The 18,717-nt window shown below is 53.1% G+C and overlaps 1 protein-coding gene across 4 annotated transcripts in view; it reads right to left on the reverse strand.

Annotated features, from left to right (window-relative positions):
• TXNDC5 (thioredoxin domain containing 5) overlaps positions 1–18,490 on the reverse strand; it is a 29,313-nt gene extending 10,823 nt beyond the window's left edge. For 2 of the 4 annotated variants that reach the window (XR_008711309.1, XM_055570543.1), the window contains exons 1-4: positions 16,516–16,841; positions 12,891–13,040; positions 7,288–7,393; positions 1,276–1,372 (exon numbers count right to left, since the gene is read on the reverse strand). Coding sequence is in view for 3 of the 4 variants with exons in the window: in XM_055570543.1 (XP_055426518.1) it covers positions 1,276–1,372; positions 7,288–7,393; positions 12,891–13,040; positions 16,516–16,799 (637 nt within the window). In the remaining variant the exon portion in view is untranslated. Of the gene's footprint in view, positions 1–1,275; positions 1,373–7,287; positions 7,394–12,890; positions 13,041–16,515; positions 16,842–17,352; positions 17,476–18,349 lie in introns of those variants that run through there. The other 2 variants (XM_055570544.1, XM_055570545.1) reach the window with 2 other exon arrangements.
• Between the last annotated feature and the right edge of the window lie 227 nt (positions 18,491–18,717).

Consider the following 18,717-nt stretch of genomic DNA (forward strand, 5'->3'; position numbering starts at 1 on the left):
GGAGCGGGGTCAGGGCTGGTGGGGCACCGCTTTCCCAGCAGACCCGCAGACTCGGCCCCTCGGCAGGTGACCCGCTCAGGGGGTCGGGTTGGGCTTTCGGTGGTTTTGGTAACACGTCCTGAGGGGAGTCCCAGCATGCCTCAAAGTGACTCCCAGAGAACAGAAACCCTGAAGGTCCACTCCCAGAGTATCAGTACCAATAATGACCTTTAATTAAAAATCGAACGTGGCTGCAGGCATCACAAGTGATTCCAGCCTTGGAGGGGGTGGGCTTTCACTCCCAGCAGGCAGGACCCATAAGGTCAGACACAATTTTAAGCCCCTTTTCAGAACGGTCCTGCCTCAGTCACACGGAGGATCTCTCCCCAGGGCAGCATCTGAGAAGAGAGGTCAACCTGGCGGCTGGATTCATGTTCAAGCCCTTCACTGTTGAGCCCAACGCTTCTGAGCGTGTGAAGGGAGGTCTTACATACGTTATTAAGAAACTGTACTCGGGTCACTCTGACATTTAGGAGACTAAGAAAGTGAAAATGAAACTGAAGTCGCTCAGTCGTGTCCAACTGTTTGTGACCCCATAGACTGTAGCCTACCAGGCTCCTCTGTCTATGGAATTTTCCTGGCAAGAATACTGGAGTGGGTTGCCATTTCCTTCTCCAGGAGATCTTCCCGACTCAGGGATTGAACCTGGGCCTCTCGCATTGTATGCAGATGCTTTACCATCTGAGCCATCAGGGACGTCCCAGGAGACTAAGATGTGGTATCAAAAAAGTAGTTTAAGGGTGAAGAACACGTATCCTGATTTGTGTGTTATAACAGTCCCAACTAAATTCTGCTTTAAACAGGTACGAGAAACCTTTGTTTCTGCCTCAGGTCAGTAAGCACATGATTAAGACTAAGAAAGAAACATGTCATCATCCAAGGGTGCGAGTCCAGCCCGTGCACAAATTAGGTGAGAACACCCAGTGCTGACGTGTGTGCTTCGCACACCTGAGGCTTCAGCCTGGCACCAGAACCGGCCTCTCCATCGGATGGAGAAGTGTCATCTCCAAGAGAAAGAGCGCTAGACACAGGTGTCGGCGGGGCTGCACGAGAGAAACCCTGGACAAACACCACCCATGCAGTGGCCCCCGAGCCCTCGAGCTGGGAGAGGAGAAGCCCTGGCCACCTGGGAGGTAGCACCCCAGGCAGGCCCCGCCCCCAGGGTTGCGGCCCCGCCCCTAGTCAGGCACGCACGCACGCACGCACGCACGCACGCACGCACGCACGCCCGCCTACCTTGCGCCACGTGCAGCTCAAAGTTGCCGGCAGAGAGCTCATACAGGCCCTGCTTGAGCTCGGGAGTGCGGGGCGGCTCCACTGCGGGCTCTGGAGTCTGATGGGGGAGACGGAACAAGAGTCACCGCGGATGTGTGTCGAGGCACCATGGAGCGATCACGGCTTCTGCCTGGAACCTTGTGCCGCTGCCCCTGACTCCAGCCTCCAGGGGATGCTGCTATGTCGAGGGGCGCCCCAGGCAGGAAGCAACTTAATCGGGGCAAGAGGCCCCTTGGCAAGTGCTGTAGGACTGATGCTCCAGGGCAACCAGGTGACAACCAGCCCCCGCTCCCAAACCTGTCCTTTGCTGCCCTCAAACCCAACCCAACAGAGCAAACTGAAGGATGGGCCGCCCCAAACCAGCACCCTGTTGGGTTCATGGAAAGGAGGCCTGAGATGGCTGGCAGAACACAGCAGCGAGTGGCACCGAGGGGCACAGGGCACAAAGCCGGCACCAGGCGGGCCCGGCCACCCTTTATGCACAGCAGCAGTAAGGAAATCTGGGAAGGACGGTGAAACTCTGAAGAGCTGATGCAAGAAAAAAGGTGACAAGAGGGAAATCTGGACGGATGAAAGGCCTCAGAGAGAAAATCCACAGGACAAACGTGGGCTGCGCCTTTAAGAATGTAATTCACAGGACTGAGTCTGGGACAGAAACAGTGAAGGGACAAGCAGTGGCTTTAAAAAGGCGCTTCTCCAGTACCTGAGCAGACACCAGTGTACAGCTAATTACTAACCACCAAACCACACCATTCCAGATATCTCATTTTCTTTTAGGCCAGCACGTCTGTGGTCTCCAGCCAAAGCAAGCAGAGATAAAGAGATGAGCACTGAGACATTACTGTCCTTCAGACACGTGGTTGTCTATTATTCAGTTCTTATCTAGGGGTTCGTATTTCTATTAAAATGAATATCCAAGTCAAGTCATTAGAAGTCATTCAAAATGCTGAAAGCTCAAAGCTGGGCAGGGTTGTAACTGTAAAGCAGCATGAAGTTTTCTACTTCTGCTTCAATGACGATGCTAAAGCCTTTGTGTAGATCACAATGAACTTCTTAAAGAGATGGGAATACCAGACCACCTTACCGCCTCCTGAGAAATCTGTATGCAGGTCAAGAAGCAACAGTTAGAACCAGACGTGGAACAACGGACTGGTTCCAAATTGGGAAAGGAGAACGTCAAGGCTGTATACTGTCACCCTGCTTATTTAACTCACATACAGAGTACACCAGGAGAAATGCTGGGCTGGATGAAGCACAAGCTGGAAATCAAGGTTGCCAGGAGAAATATCAATAACCTCAGATATGCAAATGACAATACCCTTATGGCAGAAAGCGAAGAGGAACTAAAAAGCCTTTTGATGAAGGTGAAAGAGGAGAGTGAAAAAGCTGGCTTAAAACTCAACATTCAAAAAACTAAGATCATGGCATCCAGTCCCATCACTTCATAGAAAATAGTTGGGGAAACAGTGACAGGCTATCTTCTTGGGCTCCAAAATCACTGCAAATGACAACTGCAGCCAGGAGATTAAAAGACGCTTGCACTTTGCAAGCAAAGCTATGACAAACCCGGACAGCATATTAAAAAGCACAGACATTACTTTGCTGACAAAAATCTGTCTAGTCAAAACTATGGTTTTTCCAATAGTCATGTATGGATGTGCGAGTAGGACCATAAAAAAGGCTGAGCACCGAAGAATTGATGCTTCTGAACTGTGGCATTGGAGAAGACTCGAGAGTCCCTTGGACTGCAAGGAGATCAAACCAGTCAATCCTAAAGGAAATCAGTCCTGAATATTCATTGGAAGGACTGATGCTGAAGCTCCAATACTTTGGCCACCTGATGCAAAGAGCTGACTCATTAGAAAAGACCCTGATGTTGGGAAAGACTGAAGGAAGGAGGAGAAAAGGACAACAGAGAATGAGATGGTTGGATGGCATCACTGACTCAATCGACATGAGTTTGAGCAAGCTCTGGGAGCTGGTGAAGGACAGGGAAGCCTGGCGTGCTGCCGTTCACTGGGTCACAAAGAATTGGACACAACTGAGCGACTGAACAGCAGCAATGTGAAGCTTTCTGCTGCTGGCTTGACTTCCACGCTACGTTTGTGTTAAGTGCTAAGACCCACAGAGAAGAGTGTCTGAGAGAGTGATGGCTAAGGCACAATCAGTGAGTTCCAACAAAGTGAAAGAGGAGACTGGGTGATGCTGTGTGTATGTTCAGAGGGCCTGCGGTGGTAAAACACCCATTTGTGGCACCAAAGGAGCACGTTTTTGGTCCTTGTTCCATGGCAGGTAAAGATAGATGATCGTTACAGGAACTTCACAGTGTATCACAGAATGGGTACCGTCCCCAAGCTGGGGACAACGTGGGCTTAAGAGTCTTAAGAAAGCAACCTGGGGCTTCCCTGGCGGTCCAGTGGTCAAGAATCCTCCTGCCAATGCAGGAAACACGGGTTTGATCTCTGGCCTGGGAAGATTCCACATACACAGAAGCAACTAAGCCCGTGAGCCACAACTACTGAGCGTGTGCTCCAGAGCCACGGTCCCCAGAGTCGCCCCGCAGGGAGACAACTACTGAGCGTGCGCTCCAGAGCCATGCTCTGCAACCAGAGACGCCCCCGCAGGGAGAAGCCTGTGCCCCGAAACTAGAGCGAACTCCTGCGCCTCAACCAGAGAAGAGCCCGCGCAGCAGTGAAGACCCAGCACAGCCAAGAATAAAGACATTTTTAAAAAATGAAAGCAGCTCGGCACTACTCAACAGGAGCTCTAAAAGTGGTCTGGCTTTTTTATTTTTTGCCTTGCAATGTTATGTTTGGATATTCTAAAAAGTCACTCCAAAGTAGGGAAAAAAGTCCTTTACAAAGATAGCGTTTCTGATGAGAGAAAAATTACCTCAACAACCTAAATATCCAATGACAGAAAAAAGGTTAATTCTGGCATATCCAGAAGATAAAATATGATCACTGTAAAGATGTTCAACTGTATAAAAAGATCATTAATGAAATGAACCGTGTCTATGTGATGATGACTACTTAAGGAAAAAACACAGAAGGAAACATGGAAATATAAAAATTGGAGAAGGTAAGAAATGGCAGATTTTCCTTGACTTTAATGTATTACTATAAAAATAGGAGGGAAAACCCTAAATTTATCCTGTTTAAATAGGAAAATGTATATATTAAGTTATTTTTAGTTATAAATACAGAAGGGCTTCCTGGTGGTTCAGATGGCAAAGAATCTGCCTGCAATGCAGGAGACTCAGGTTCAAACCCTGGGTCGGGAAGATCGCCTGGAGAGGAAATGGCAACCAACTCCAGTATTCTCGCCTGGGGAATTCCAGGGACAGGGGCGGGCTACAGTCCATGGAGTTGTAATGAGTTAGACATGACTGAGAGACCAACACTTTCATAGAAGTTTTTAAAAAAAGCTTTCACTTAAAATATAAAGCAAAATTCATATGGAGAAGAATTTTGGTTTGTAATATGAAGTCTGAATACTTGAATTTTTCTGTATAAGCCACCCTATCATCATTTCCAGCAATTACCTGAGATGCCCACGGCTCTGAGACGCCAAAATATGGCAGGGGGGTGACTGAGGTCTGGGGTGGGGTCCATGTGGCTATGCCCCCAGGACAGGCCCTGAGGTGGGCAACACTGAGCCTCGGCCTGGCCACACTGTCCCCAGCCTGTGCTCTGGGCTCCACCCCGAAAGGGATGTCGGCTGGGGAGATGACGGGAGGGTCTGCCATCCTGACCCTTGCTGATGGCTACCTGAATACAGTCATCACAGAAGACTGGCTTTTTGGTGAAAAACTTAAATGTTTTTGGAGACTATGAACTCTCCTTTAAAACTGGCTTCCTCCCCTCTCCAGAGAACACCAAAAAAACAATCAAAAAAAAAAAAAACAACTTTAAGTTTAAATCTATGTGAAAGTTACACCTGCTGGTCCAGCTTTCTTGTCGTGACAAAGATGCAAATTTACTCTGAGGGGTTTGTGGTTTCCCTGTTACCTAAAATTAGACACAGCTCTGGTCAACACTTACTCAACACTGTATGCCAGCGGTCCTCAGCACGCAGTTCTGGGTGGTGGCGCTCAGTCGTGTCCGACTCTGCAACCCCGTGGACTGTAGCCCGCCAGGCTCCTCTGTCCATGGGATTTCCCAGGCAAGACTACCGGGGTGGGGTGGGTTGCCATTTCCTTCTCCAGGGGATCTTCCCGACCCAGAGATCAAACCTGCATCTCTTGGGTTGGGAGGTGGGTTCTTTACCACTGAGCCACCAGGGAAGCCTTGAGACTTTTTAAAATGTGAGATAAAAGCAGCACTTGGGAAGTAGCTGGGTTTCTGATTGGCTCTGACCTCTACAAAGAATGTAGGGGAGAGCTGAAGGACCACACAGACACCCTGGAAGGGGACAGCAGAAGGCCCCTGCAACTGCCCAGACAAGCTCCAGGCCAGGGGACGCCCACCTGATGCGAGACCACAGACTGAGTCAAGCGCTGAGATGGAAGCTACGTGCAGAGACCTCAGACGCACTCATGCCTCATCAGAAACGCACGGCAGGTGCACTGGCCACCTCTGCTCCCGTCAAGGTCCAGCTCGGCCTCTGCGGCCTGGGCCCTCAGCACTCATCAGAAGGCAGCGTGCACGGAGGGACACTGCGTGGAGGGCTCACGGTCATCGTGATTCATGACAAGATGGAGACGCCTATCGTCCACTGGGGGACTGAGGACTACAGATTTTTCTCAGGAACGCTACACGTGACTATGTCTTTAAAAAGCATCTCAGTAACACAACACTGTAAGTCACTACACTTCAATTAAAAAAAAACAGGCCTCAGAAACCAGAGTTTCCACAATTACATCCTCAGAGCAGGGAGTAGTGGCCATTAAGACACAGGGAGTTCAGGGTATTAAGTTTTGTCATCAGCAACGCCACCAGGGCCGTGGGGCTGAGCAGCAAAGGAGAGTCACACTGGGGGTACGGCCCAAGGCAGTGGGCTGTGGAGGTGGGGAGGGCTGAGCTGGACTGGGCGCCCCGGCAGAGGCCTGGCCCCCGGGAGGCCGCGAGTCCATCTCTGGTGCTGAGGAATTAGCGTGATTTGAATGACGCGTGAGACGGGAGTGGAGGGTATGTTAAAAAGGAGTAAGTGCGCTTCTGTGGGCTGCATTCTGAAATGGTTACCAACGACCCTGACCGCATCCAAACAAGGGGTAGGAAGGCCGGAGGACCAAGCTGTCAGCACTGCTGGGCCGGAGGTGGACACACAGGACCATCCCCACTGCACTCTGCCTGCCACTCATCAGACTCTTCTCCCTGCTTCCGTGCATGTTCAAACACTTCCAAATAAAAAGCTTCTAAAACTTCATCTTTTCCCAGTAAGGTACTTAGAGAGTACTCCAATTCATAGAGACAGAATATAGGGTGACGAGTGCCAGGGGCTGGGGAGTTAGTGTTTAATAGGAACAAGGTTTCTGTTTATTGTCCATTCGCTCAGTCCTGTCTGACTCTTTTGCAGCCTCAGGGACTGTAGCCCACCAGGCTCCTCTGTCCATGGGATTCTCCAGGCAAGAATACTGGAGTGGGTTGCCATTTCCTCCTCCAGGGGATTTTTCTCAACCCAGGGATCAAACCCATGTCTCCTGCTTGGTAGGCGGGTTCTTTACCACTGAGCCATCTGGGAAGCCCGGGTTTCCACTTGGGAAGATGGGAAATTTCTGTGGGTGGATGGTTGCACCGCATTATGAATGTATTTAATACCACTGACTTGTACACTGGAAAATAGTTAAGAGGGTAAATTTTATAGTGTGTTTTATCAGAATTTTAAAAAACTGCAACAACAACAACAAAAAGGTGAATCTTTACCTATGATATCACTGAGTTCTAAAAAGTTGCTTTAAGATGGTAGCTAATCTGGCCTATTTACTACCCCGCAAATGCAAGAAGAAAGAGGGGTGGCCATGTGTGCACTCACAGGGGGCTCCTCGTTCAGTGTCTGCAGCATCCATTTTTCCAGGGCCTGGAAATCCCGGGGACCCTGGTACTTCACAGCTTCTTGGCCAGGCTTGAAGAACTTCAAGCTGAAAGAGTAACAGAGGATTAGACGGAGTAGATTTTAAAGCACTTCAAACTGCTCCGAGCGAAGAAGAAACTCATTTAGTGAGCAATCATAAAAACGGGGTGTTGGCGGGCTGCAGCCAGCTCACTCCTGTCCCTCTCTGATAACGCTTGGGAAAAAAAAGAAAAGCGATGTTCGAGGAGGCGGCATATTCACTTAATCCTCAATTTTTAAAAGCTTCTCATGTTATTCTTGAAAAACAAAACCAAGGTGAACATATCAGGCTTAGCCCCACAGATCCAAGGATTCAGGGGTAAGAATTCCCCAGGTTCCCCTGCCCGGTATTCATTGTCCTTTCCCGGCTTCAGTCGTTTTTATGTTCTGCATTTTGAAGAACATCTAGAACTGTCGTGGAAACTGCACTGTTCTGCAATAAATTTATTTCCAGGCTATTTCCTGTCAGCTATTCAATTTTCACAAGGCGTGACTATCCAGCTACAATGAGAGCTCAAGTTTCCAACTTTAAGCACAACCCTGACTTTGGTTGATAACAGCCTGTTCACTTGTCCCCAGAGAAGGACTCTTTTCTATTTTCCACACATACGAGCCTCTGAAGGTATCTGCAGATGGAGCAAGAGTTCTGCCTTTGGAGGGGAGCGGGGACATCACCTGGCTCGGTGGCAAAGAAATCGAGTGCCAATTCAAGAGACGCAGGTCCAACCCTGGAGAAGGAAATGGCAACCCCCTCCAGCATTCTTGCCTGGGAAATCTCGTGGACAGAGGAGCCCGGTGGGCTATGGTCCATGGGGTCGCAAAAAGGCATGACTGAGTGACTAAACAACAACAAAAGGCATCATCAGAGACTGAGACGAACAGGTCCAAAGCCGGGCCGCTGCCTGGGCGACGAGACAACGTGCTCCTGACAGAACGTAACAGGAGGCGTCAAGGGGCGCAGGGAGGGGAGGGAATAATTCTCTGATTGACAGAATAGAAGGGGTCAAGGATGGAAGGGGAAACATGGCTACTAAAATATAGTTACTGAAAACAGAGCAACACAGACTAGCATTTTGGGGCAAGCCTAGCCATCTAAACACCCCCTAATGCTTCCTGGCGTGTATGTGGATTTTGCTGGAGATGCCCAACGTGCAGCATCAGAATATAAGAAGTTAAGATATGCACAAATCAGAACTGTGCGTTTTTTCAATTTCAACTGTGGCTGACCCCACAAAGGTCTTAAAATGAAGCTTCACACCAAACAAGAAAACCAACACATTGGCTGCAGAAGGCATTCAAGTGAGAATGGGCTTACCAACCTCACCCAGAAACTCAGATCCTGTGATGGGCTAGGGGACACCTCGATGTGACTCCAATGAAGAGTATCTCTCCCCTTCCCTGGCAGCTTATGCGTTTATAACCATGACAAAAACCATGAAGTTTAACATTTCAAGCAACTCAACCTGCCCTCACGCCTGTGACCACCGGCGCCCGCCCCCTTGAGATGCTCTGGAGATGTGCACCGCGCCCACCGAGGACGGGGGCGAACCGTCCTCCACACCTCCCTCTCGGCCAGGCGCCATCCTCCAACAGAGCGCTTCAGGATGGAAATAAGTGGCTCCTCAGAGCATTAGAAGGAAACCAGACATTGCTGACCTCGCCTCTCGTTTCTTTGCTAAGGTTAAAAGCAGAAGAGCCTCATCTGTTCATTTTTCCTCATTCGGTATACATTGATTGAAGCGAAACTGATTTTTAAAAATCTCTTTCTGTTGTTGGATTAAAAACCTCTCTAAGCTGCACAAGTCTGAGATTCTGGAGAAGTTCACAGACCCTGGGGAGAGACAAGCTTCCCTGACGGGGCATCTGACTTCGTTTTCACCATGGATGGAGAGGCAGGCGGCGGTGGAGAGCAGGCCATCAGGTTCAAGCGCCAAGGACAGCCCCAAACCTTTCTGCTGCTGCCGAACCTCCACTGTGGGCACTTGTTTCCCTGGTGAACTGTCTCTCTCTAAAGGAGACTGCAGGGGAGACAATCCCCACTGACGGGTCTCTCTGGAAAACAGCAAGACCAAGTCCTACCACCATAGATGGGATGGTGTTATGGGGTGACTAACAGAAGATCTGCCGGAAGTCCTGACCCATGCTACCACAGACCGTGACCTGAATTAGAAACAGGATTTGCATGGAAGCAATCAAGTTAAAATGCGGTCAGTAGGGTGGGCCCTAAGCCAATATGGTCTTTCCCTGACAGCTCAGCTGGTAAAGAATCTGCCTATATTGCAGGAGACCCTGGTTTGATTCCTGAGTCAGGAAGATCCCTTGGAGAAGGGATGGGCTACCCACTCAGTATTCCTGGGCTTCCCTTGTGGCTCAGCTGATAAAGAATCTGCCTGCAATGCAGGAGACCTGAGTTTGATTCCTGGGTTGGGAAGATCCCCTGGAGAAGGGAAAGGCTTCCCACTCCAGTATTCTGGCCTAGAGAATTCCATGGGCTGTATAGTCCATGAGGTCGCCAAGAGTCAAACACAACTAAGCAAATTTCACTTTCTTTCTAAGCCAATACGACTGGTGACTGTATAAAAAGGGACATTTAGACAGAGAGACGGCACACAGGAGAAGGCTGTGTTGAGGAGGAGGACTGGGGTGGTGCTTCTCCAAGTCAAAGAACATCAAAGATTGCCAGAGCCAGGAAGAGGCAAAGGAGGATCTCTGAGGGCTTTCAGAGCCTTGATTTCTGGCTTCTGGCCCCCAGGACCATGAGAGTTTGCCTCTCTGTTCTTTTTGGGGCACTCTGCATGGCAGCCCTGGAGACCTCCTTCAGCTCTGCCCCTAACATTTTCCCAGATGATAAAGATGCTTTAATGGCTCAACAGGAAGATCTCAAAACAGCTTCCCAAGCACAGGCAGCCTTCTCTAGGGACCTGGGAACCCAAGCTCCCTCCCTCTCCAACCCTTTACTCCCGTTAAAGGTGCCCAGAAGGGATGACACAAGCATTAATGTGCAGACCCCCCCACTCCCCCAACGCCCAGCATTTACAGCATCATCTGATCCAGGCCTCAAAACGCCTCTAGAAGCCCACACAGGTCAACCTGTGAAGGCCCTAGGCCCCTACATTTTATGCAGCACGACCCCACCTCCTGCATTCTGTGAAAAGAATCTGGTGTTGGTTGTGATGGTCACAGGGCTCCTTGGCAAACCATGCAGTGGGAGCTGGTAATTCTCTTTAACGACCCTAAAGCACGGTCTGGTTTTCTTGGAGAGATCACATCTTCTAAAAACCAAATCAGGATGCCTGCTCCAACGTGGATCTTTTGATATCTGTGAACAGCGTCTGTGGGGTCACTGATGGTGCACCCAGAGAGCTGAGACGAGCAGGCCTGGGTGGGGTGGGACGCCCCCCTCCCCCCCTCCCACCTCCCCGACACCCCCAACACATGCCTGCTCAGCCCTGTCACTGGTTTACGGCGCACACGGCCACACACAGCCAGACTCAAGAGTGGACACCAACCACCTGCAGCTCCTGCCCCTCGAAGTCACAAGCCCTCAACAGGGAACTGGCCCCACAATGCACTGGCTGCTTCTCCGGGATGCTCTTCATCCAAAGCAGAGTTTACTTTAAAGGCAATGCAGTGAAGCACAGGACAATGATACCAACAGGCAGGTATGTACGGCAGGAAATTGTGTCTCTAGTGCTCTGATATGACACAGACTTGAGCTTCCATACCCAGATCAGCAAGCAGTCACCAAAGATCAAGAGTCCCAGAGCCCTTTATGGAAATGCCAAGTCTCCGAATGCTGGGGGAAACCTTAGCATGCATTGGGTACGTTCAGAATGGTGCCTGCACACACCAGTGTGGGGGGTGGGGGTGCCAGCATCCGACTTCACACTCAGAGGCTGAGGACCGCAGCCAGAGCTGCAGGATAAGTGAATGGCAGAGGCAGGGTCCTAAGCGCGGCATCCAGGTTCCAGCTCAGAGCGCCCGCCACTTTCCACGCGGCCCCTCAGGTTTGAAGATCAGCAGCTCGGGTCTCATACAGGATCGACTTCATTCATCAGTTTGAACAAACGTTGGGACCTGCAGTGCCCGACCCCTCCCCCTCAAGCCTTTTGGAAATGGCATCTTCCCCTTTTTGAAGATGTGACCTTCACCCCAACATCGAATGCAGAGTCCGGAAGGGGCTGCTGTCTTCCAACAAGATTCTGCCTCTCTGGCCATAAGGTCTGTTTCTGGAATGAATACTCCATCCAAGGTGGGCCAATCAGCGATGGGCCTCAGCCCACCATGGCAACAGAGTGATGCAGAGCTGGCAAGTTGAGTCACCATGAGTGGGGCGCAGAGAAACAGGCCTCCAGACCCGTGGAGCAGCACCTCGGCGCTCCCATAGCCTGCAGACTAAGCCAGCTCCATCAAGCCCCTCTTTTGTTCAATTAGCCAGTTTCAACTTCTGTTCTTAAAAACTATTTTAACTGCCAAGGAAATAGACTCTCACTTATCGGAATGACTGTACTTTCTTTCCAACAAAAACGGCCCTTGTGCTGGTCACGTGGGGAATAACTCTAGAAAAGAGACTGAAGAATTAACAGCGTGACGGGGATTCCCTGATGGTCTAGGGGTAAAGACTCTGCCTTGCAATAATGCAAGAGACAGCAGTTCGATCCCTGGTCCAGGAGGATCCCACATGCCTTGGCGCAGATAAGCCGGCGTGCCACAACTACTGAGCCTGGACTCTAGTCTAGAGCTGCACTACTAAAGCCCGTTCGTGGAGGGCCTGTGCTCTGCAAAGAGCGGCCACCGCAGTGAGAGGCCTGGCCCACAAGCAGAGAGTAGCCCCTGCTCATCGCAACTAAAGAAAAGCCTGTGCATGGCCACAAAGACCCAGAGTAGTCAAAAACAAACAAATCTTGCAAAAAAGAAAAAAAAACACCAAAAATTCAGACAAAAATTCCTGACAGTCGGTGTTCATTGGAACATCAGACGTGGTAAGACCTCATGGAGAAAAATACCATTTTTGTCTGGCAGACACGTTCATAATTATATAAAAAGGAAAACTCAGCTAATTGAAGCCTTTTTCCAAACAAAGTACAAAAAAGCATCTAACACACAGCGTACAAATAACCCTCCCTAACAATAGGGACTGCCGGCTCCAAGCTGGCATTGCCTCACTTCTCAGAACTACAAAGTTGCCAAAAACGTAACTTGCACTTCGTTTGGCCTGAGGCGGTTGGCGAAAAACCAAGACGTGGAGGGCGCAGAGCGCGCGCCTGTCACTCACGTGGGGTCCCCGCGCGCGCCCGTCACTCACGTGGGGTCCCCGCGCGCGCCCGTCACTCACGTGGGGTACCTGCGCACGCCCGTCACTCACGTGGGGCGGCCGTCACTCACGTGGGGTCCCCGCGCGCGCCCGTCACTCACGTGGGGTCCCCGCGCGCGCCCGTCACTCACGTGGGGTACCTGCGCACGCCCGTCACTCACGTGGGGCGGCCGTCACTCACGTGGGGTCCCCGCGCGCGCCCGTCACTCACGTGGGGTACCCGCGCACGCCCTGGGCGGAGCACACCTCCGAGTCTGCCGTGCAGTCCACCTTGACCACGTACACCTTGGCGTCCTCCATGCTGTTGTACTTGTCTCCCAGGTCGTTCCAGGTTGGCTGCAGCCGCTGGCAGTGTCCACACCTGTAACAAGGGGGCGGTAAGAAGCGTGCTAAGCGCGGGGGCGGTGGGGGCCCAGCCCAGCTCCTCAGCCAGCCATCTCCTACCCTAGCGGGGCGCTCTGATCCCACCCTTGTTCACACCGCAGCGAGACGCTGCCGACCAGCCCACGGTGGCTGCAGAACCTCCCGAGAGTCCCGGCAACGTTCTCAGCGAGGCGCGGAGCCCGATGCCTCTCGATTTGCCCCCTGCTGACCTCCCAGCTGACCTCTATCCACCTGCCTTGCTTCCTGGGCCGCCCCTACTGCTGGGCCCTACTGGACACATTTCCAGGTTCCTGCAAGCGCCCTATCTGGGCCGGGCCCTAGGAGTGAGCACGCCTTCCCCTGACCCTTCCTAAGCCCACCCGGCCGATCACTACTTGTTCGGTTTGGGTGTCACTTCCTCCAGGAAGTCAGCCCGGACTCCCAAGCTGGCCGGTATCCACTCTCTTCTCTCTCTGGTCGGGAGAGCCCCCTCGCTCCTTCTCCGTGGCAGCAACTCCGCCCTTCTCGCTGCCATGGTCCCTTTAGGGTCAGGTCTCCTCCCCCATGTAACCCACTCTCTCCAAATATAAATCAGTCTCAGAATGAAATCCATTCTGCATTCTCGCCAGTGAGAAGATTAAAAAAAAACAACATGCTTTGTGGCCACTCAAAACTTCTAAATGTGACACGCTCAAATGGACACTTAAAATATTCACTGTAAGAATTTAATGACATAAGGATTTTAAAATCATCATTTAAAATAATATGCTAACTTAAAATGATTGCTTCTACTTGTCCCATTTCTTGACAGCATCAGTCTCTTCCCCATGGCTAAATCTTTTTGAGTCATATGGCTGATCACCGTCTTTAACTGTCAGCTGTTCACAGGGCCATACTTTTGATACTGAAAACTGAATCTCAGACCCCAGGCACGCTCTCACAGCATTAGAGCACATGGTCTGCTCCCCCTTCTCCTGGTGAGTGTGAATTCCTGATCTCTGCCATGGAACTCCTCGCTGTAGTGCTTTTTAGAGTGCTGTCAGAACACCCAGCACTTCTGAGTTCCTCCTCAAAGCAGCTTCTCCACAAAATCAGTGTTAAGTCCCCTTGCCCCTTTTCTGACAGATGACCTCACCAGGAAGCATCTAGAGGCAGCACTAGAAGAGCTTGCTTTAAGCAAACTTTCCCTAAGCAACACCTTCTAGGCCAGAGGAGAGAATCCTGCTTTATAAGAGACTCAAATACAATATGAACTCTCTTTTCTGGAAGATAACTGTGAGGGGAAACCACCTTCAGATTTAAGTAGATGTGGTGCAAGTGCCAAGAAGACAGGCATCTTCTTTTCTACAACTGGATGCCCGAGACATGTACGAAGTGCTTAGCAACTTCCTAGTGATGGTTCCATGGGTGCCTCACAGTCAGCACTCTGGTTTTGGACCCTTGGGGCTACAGCACAAAAACTGAGACTGCAGCTGCATTGAGGCAGTTTGTGGTCAGTAACAGAGCAAAGCCACCTGGTCCTTTCGAGGCGGCGGCCCCAACCTTGACCTCGTTGTCACCAGGTTCAATGTGACCTGAAAACTGGCCATACAGAAGCTATGATCTGACGCTGGCACACCATTTACCGCAGTAGGACAGCCCGGCCTCTGCTAGGTTCAGAGCAAACACACAGGATCAATGCTATCATTGGCTCCTGCCCCCGAATCCTGCATGGGTGCGCAACATTTCAGAGACTGAAATGCAAAGAGACCAGGGGCAGCCCAGTGTATCCTAGCTGAACTCCAATCTGCTCATAAAGTCTGTTAAATGCTGTCACAGAAACCCACACATCTGTTTAAATATTTCCTAATAGACTATGAGAAAGCAAACAAAAACTTTAAAAGTTACTTTTTCTGGGAGCATCCACCTAAAACTCTGTAAGCCGCACACAATGAAACAGGAATGTACTAGTCCTCTCCCTCACTCAGGCCAGGACTAAATGGTGAGCATCACAGAGACTCCAAATCCAAAACTCCATTGGCACTGCGGGGACCTACGATGTCTACATGTCAGGTGTCTTTAAAAAAAAAAAAAAAATACACCCAGGGGCAGATTTATTCCACAGAAGCAGACTTCAGTTCAGTAGTGTATTTAACTGCAACAGCTACTCTGAGAACAACCTCCACAAAGAAACTATCCACAACCATTACTTTACATTTCTATACCACTGGGTTCTAAAAATTCAGCTCCTTTGGTTCTTGAAACACAAGCTATCCCATAAATACAGTTAGGAAGTGACAAGTCTGAGCTCGACCGAAAGTGTCGATGTCACTCCAAAGGAACTGAAATGCAGTAATAACCTGAATATGGGGGAAAAGTTTCCTCCAACTTCTGCCGGCACATTTTCTCAACAGGCGGCTTTTCTTGGGCATCTTCTTCCTAATCCTTTTTGCATCCCTCTCCCACATCTCAAGGAGTCTCCTGGCTCTGGGCAAGAATGCCAAATTTTGCAGTGAAGCCTGCAAAGGCCTGGGCCCTAGACCGACTGGCTGCGCCAGAGGACCCCCTCAGCGGGCATCTAGGCCCTGGGAGAAGGCACTCGGTCCCTCTGCTCGTGTCAAGGGCCGGAAGTCTCTTGGACGACTCGCAGGGCAAGGGTCTCTGGGGTCGGCACCGAGGCTCACAGCAAAGCCCCCCATCCTGGAATCACGGCGGGGACGGGGGAGTCTGTCCAACGCTGTGCCTTTTCCCACCTCACACTTCCCAGATGGCCAGGCCCCAAGAAAGCGGAGGGGAGCACGCGCTCGAGGACAGCCTTGGGTCGGGGGTCAATAGCTCCTGTCACCCGGAGCACAGCTCGCCACGCCCCCGGAGCTGCGGAGGGGTCCCCAGCCTCCAAAAGGCACCCCGATTCCCGGGATCAGAGTGGGAACCCTCTAATGTCCGGACCACCCCCTCCCACTTCGCGAACGCAGAGCCTGGGAGTCCCTGAGTTTCAATTAAACCCCCAGGCCGGGGTCCGCCCTGCAGCGAGCGCACGGGACAGGAAGTCCACGTGTACACGCCGGACCCCGTGTGTCCGCGCGGCCGCACGTGGCCTCCGGGTACCGGCCGAGCTGCAGGCCGCTGCCTCCGACCAGCACATTAGTTTGGGGCTGGGGAACTGGGGGCGGACAGGTTCCGGGCTCCCAGCGGCCCCGATGGACAATGACCCCTGCCCCGACCCCCCGGTGCCGGGACCGGGGGACCTGGCGAAGGAGCCGGAGCGCCGGCCTTTTCCGGTTCGGCCCTCGGGGACCGCCCCCTCTCGCTTGGTCCCGGCCCCTGCGCCACGTCAGCGGCGAGCGCCCGGCCCGCGCCGCCCCCCGCGCCCCCAGGCGCGAAAGTCCCCCTGCCCCTCGCCGGGCGCCCCAGGACGCGGGCCCGCGCCCCACGCGCCAGCCCCGGCCCGACCAGCGCCCGCAGAGCCCCAGGCGGGCGGCGCGGCCAGTTACCAGGGCGCGAAGAACATGACGAAGTGCGCGGCGCTCTGGATGCCGTGCGCGAACATGTCGGCCGTGTACAGGTGCTTGGCGTGCGGGTCCTGTCCGTCCTCCCCGCCTGCTGCGGGGGGCCCGTCCGCCGCCGCCGACCCCGGCTCCTGGGCCCGGGCGGCCCCCGGCCCGCCGCCGGCGTCCAGCAGCAGCAGCAGCAGCAGCAACAGCAGCGGCGGCGGCGGCATGGCCGGGGCCAGGGCCCGAGGCCGCGGCGGGAGGAGGCGTCCGGCGCGCGCGGGCATCTCGGCGGGCTGGGCGCGCTCTCGCCCCGGCCGCCGGTCCCCTCCGCGCCGCCCGCCCCGCCCCCGAAGCCCCGCCCCGAACCCCCGCCCTCCGGCGCGCGCCCGCCTCCCCGGCCCAGACGGGCCCGCGCGCGCCCGGGGATACTCGCTGGGAGCCCGGGGGAGGGGTGGGCCGGGCCCCCGACAGTCTCCCGCGCGGGCCTCCCGCACCTGAGGGCTGGAGGGACGGCTTGGGCCAATCCCGCGGGCCCCCCCAAGCCCCGCTGGGCCCGCTCTGGCGTGGGGCTGCGCCCAGGACTAGAGGGTCAGAGAGGCCAGGCCCGGAGGCCACCGAGGGCGGTGTCGGCCTCGGTTCACCTCAACTACACAAAAGCGAAAGAAGGAGCGAGCTGCCGTCAGCAGAATTCAGGAAACTGAACAGAAGTGGGCGAGGGTTACACCTGAATGAATCAAATTCTCGGACCTCAACTGTGATTCTGGGTCCGAGCCCAGGGGTGTGATGAAAACCGGTTTTCCAAGCGAAAGCTTGGGGGCGCGCCCTGCCCCGCCCTACCTCGGGTTGAGAGGAAAGCCTGCCTACAGCGTCTTCCCGGACACAAACCCCTTAGGGTCCTCCTCCACCGGCGCCCGCCTGGCGTCCCAGGGCGCCCACGCCCCCAGGTGCATCTGGACGCGCCTGCTCTGGACCCGTGGGCTGCGAGGCGAACTCAGGTGCGACGCGTGTGAATCGGGCACCTCAATTCACACCTGCGCCAATTCACACCGGACGGCACGCCATAATTGAGGGTTAGGCCTCGCCCTGGGGATCTGAAGCTGAATCAGGAGACTCAGGTTGCCTCCTGTGGTCCGCATTCTGGGGAACCCGAAGCAGTGACTGCGGGCACGGCAAGGGGAGCGCCCCATGACTCACCTGTCATTAACACTGCTCTGGCCACTGCTCAACCAAAGACCGCGGTTTGCCAAATACCAAGCCATCAATTTCCCCTCCAAACCAACCAGTTAACACTCAACAACATGGGAGCCTTCTCCCCATCACTCCCTCCTCTCCATTATCTCCTGTAATTCAAGCCCACCGCATTTCTTGACAAATCCCTTCTTTCCACCATTCACAGCGTTCACACCTTGATCAGCCCTTACTCCTGGACCGTGCAGTGGCTTTCTAAGGGCCTCTTTCACTCATCAGGCTGGAAAGTTAACTTTCCCCAAGCCTGCCTTTGACCATGATAGTTCGCTGTGAACACCCTCCCCCAGCCCCCACCTACAGGGTAAAACGCAGTCCTCAGTCCACTGCTCCAGGCCCTTGGTTCCAAAAGTTCTGTGTCCTGTGAAACTCACTCACCACTAGAAGCACAGGGATCCTCTCCCAAAGTCCCATATTTGCTAGACTCCCACTTCCCTGTGTCTCGAACCTCAGGCCTCCCAAACTTTTCCACCAAAGCATCAGCACACATTCTTAGAGCCTCGCTACTTGACTTATCTGAATGCAAACACGGAAACACGGGAGCCCTCTCAAGTGTTAGCTACTTGTCTTTCACACCTTGGCTACCTACCTCCGAGTCGGGAAGAAAACCCAGGCCTCCTTGCTTGCATGATTCCGCTCATAGCACTTCTCCTTCTTTCTCCAGCAAACCACCAGCTCCCTTTCCGTGGAAGCTGCTAAGCATGGCCCCCACTGCTCTTCCGGTTCCGGTCACCCGGGCACTTCTAGTACCAGTCTTCTTCCGGGTAGCTCCCCCTTCCCTGTTCACTGAAGATTCTGGCTCGGGCCACATCTTCCCTGTTTTCATTTCCAGCACCTTCAGCATCCAGGTTGATGACCTGTCTCTCTGTCCCCCAGTGACTCCCTCCCCAAGGGAAACCCCAGAGCTTGTCATAACTGGACATCACAGTGTCTCCAAAATCTGCATTAAGGGCACCC

This window comes from Bubalus kerabau, chromosome 3 (assembly GCF_029407905.1).
Source record: "Bubalus kerabau isolate K-KA32 ecotype Philippines breed swamp buffalo chromosome 3, PCC_UOA_SB_1v2, whole genome shotgun sequence".
Lineage (NCBI taxonomy): Eukaryota > Metazoa > Chordata > Mammalia > Artiodactyla > Bovidae > Bubalus > Bubalus kerabau.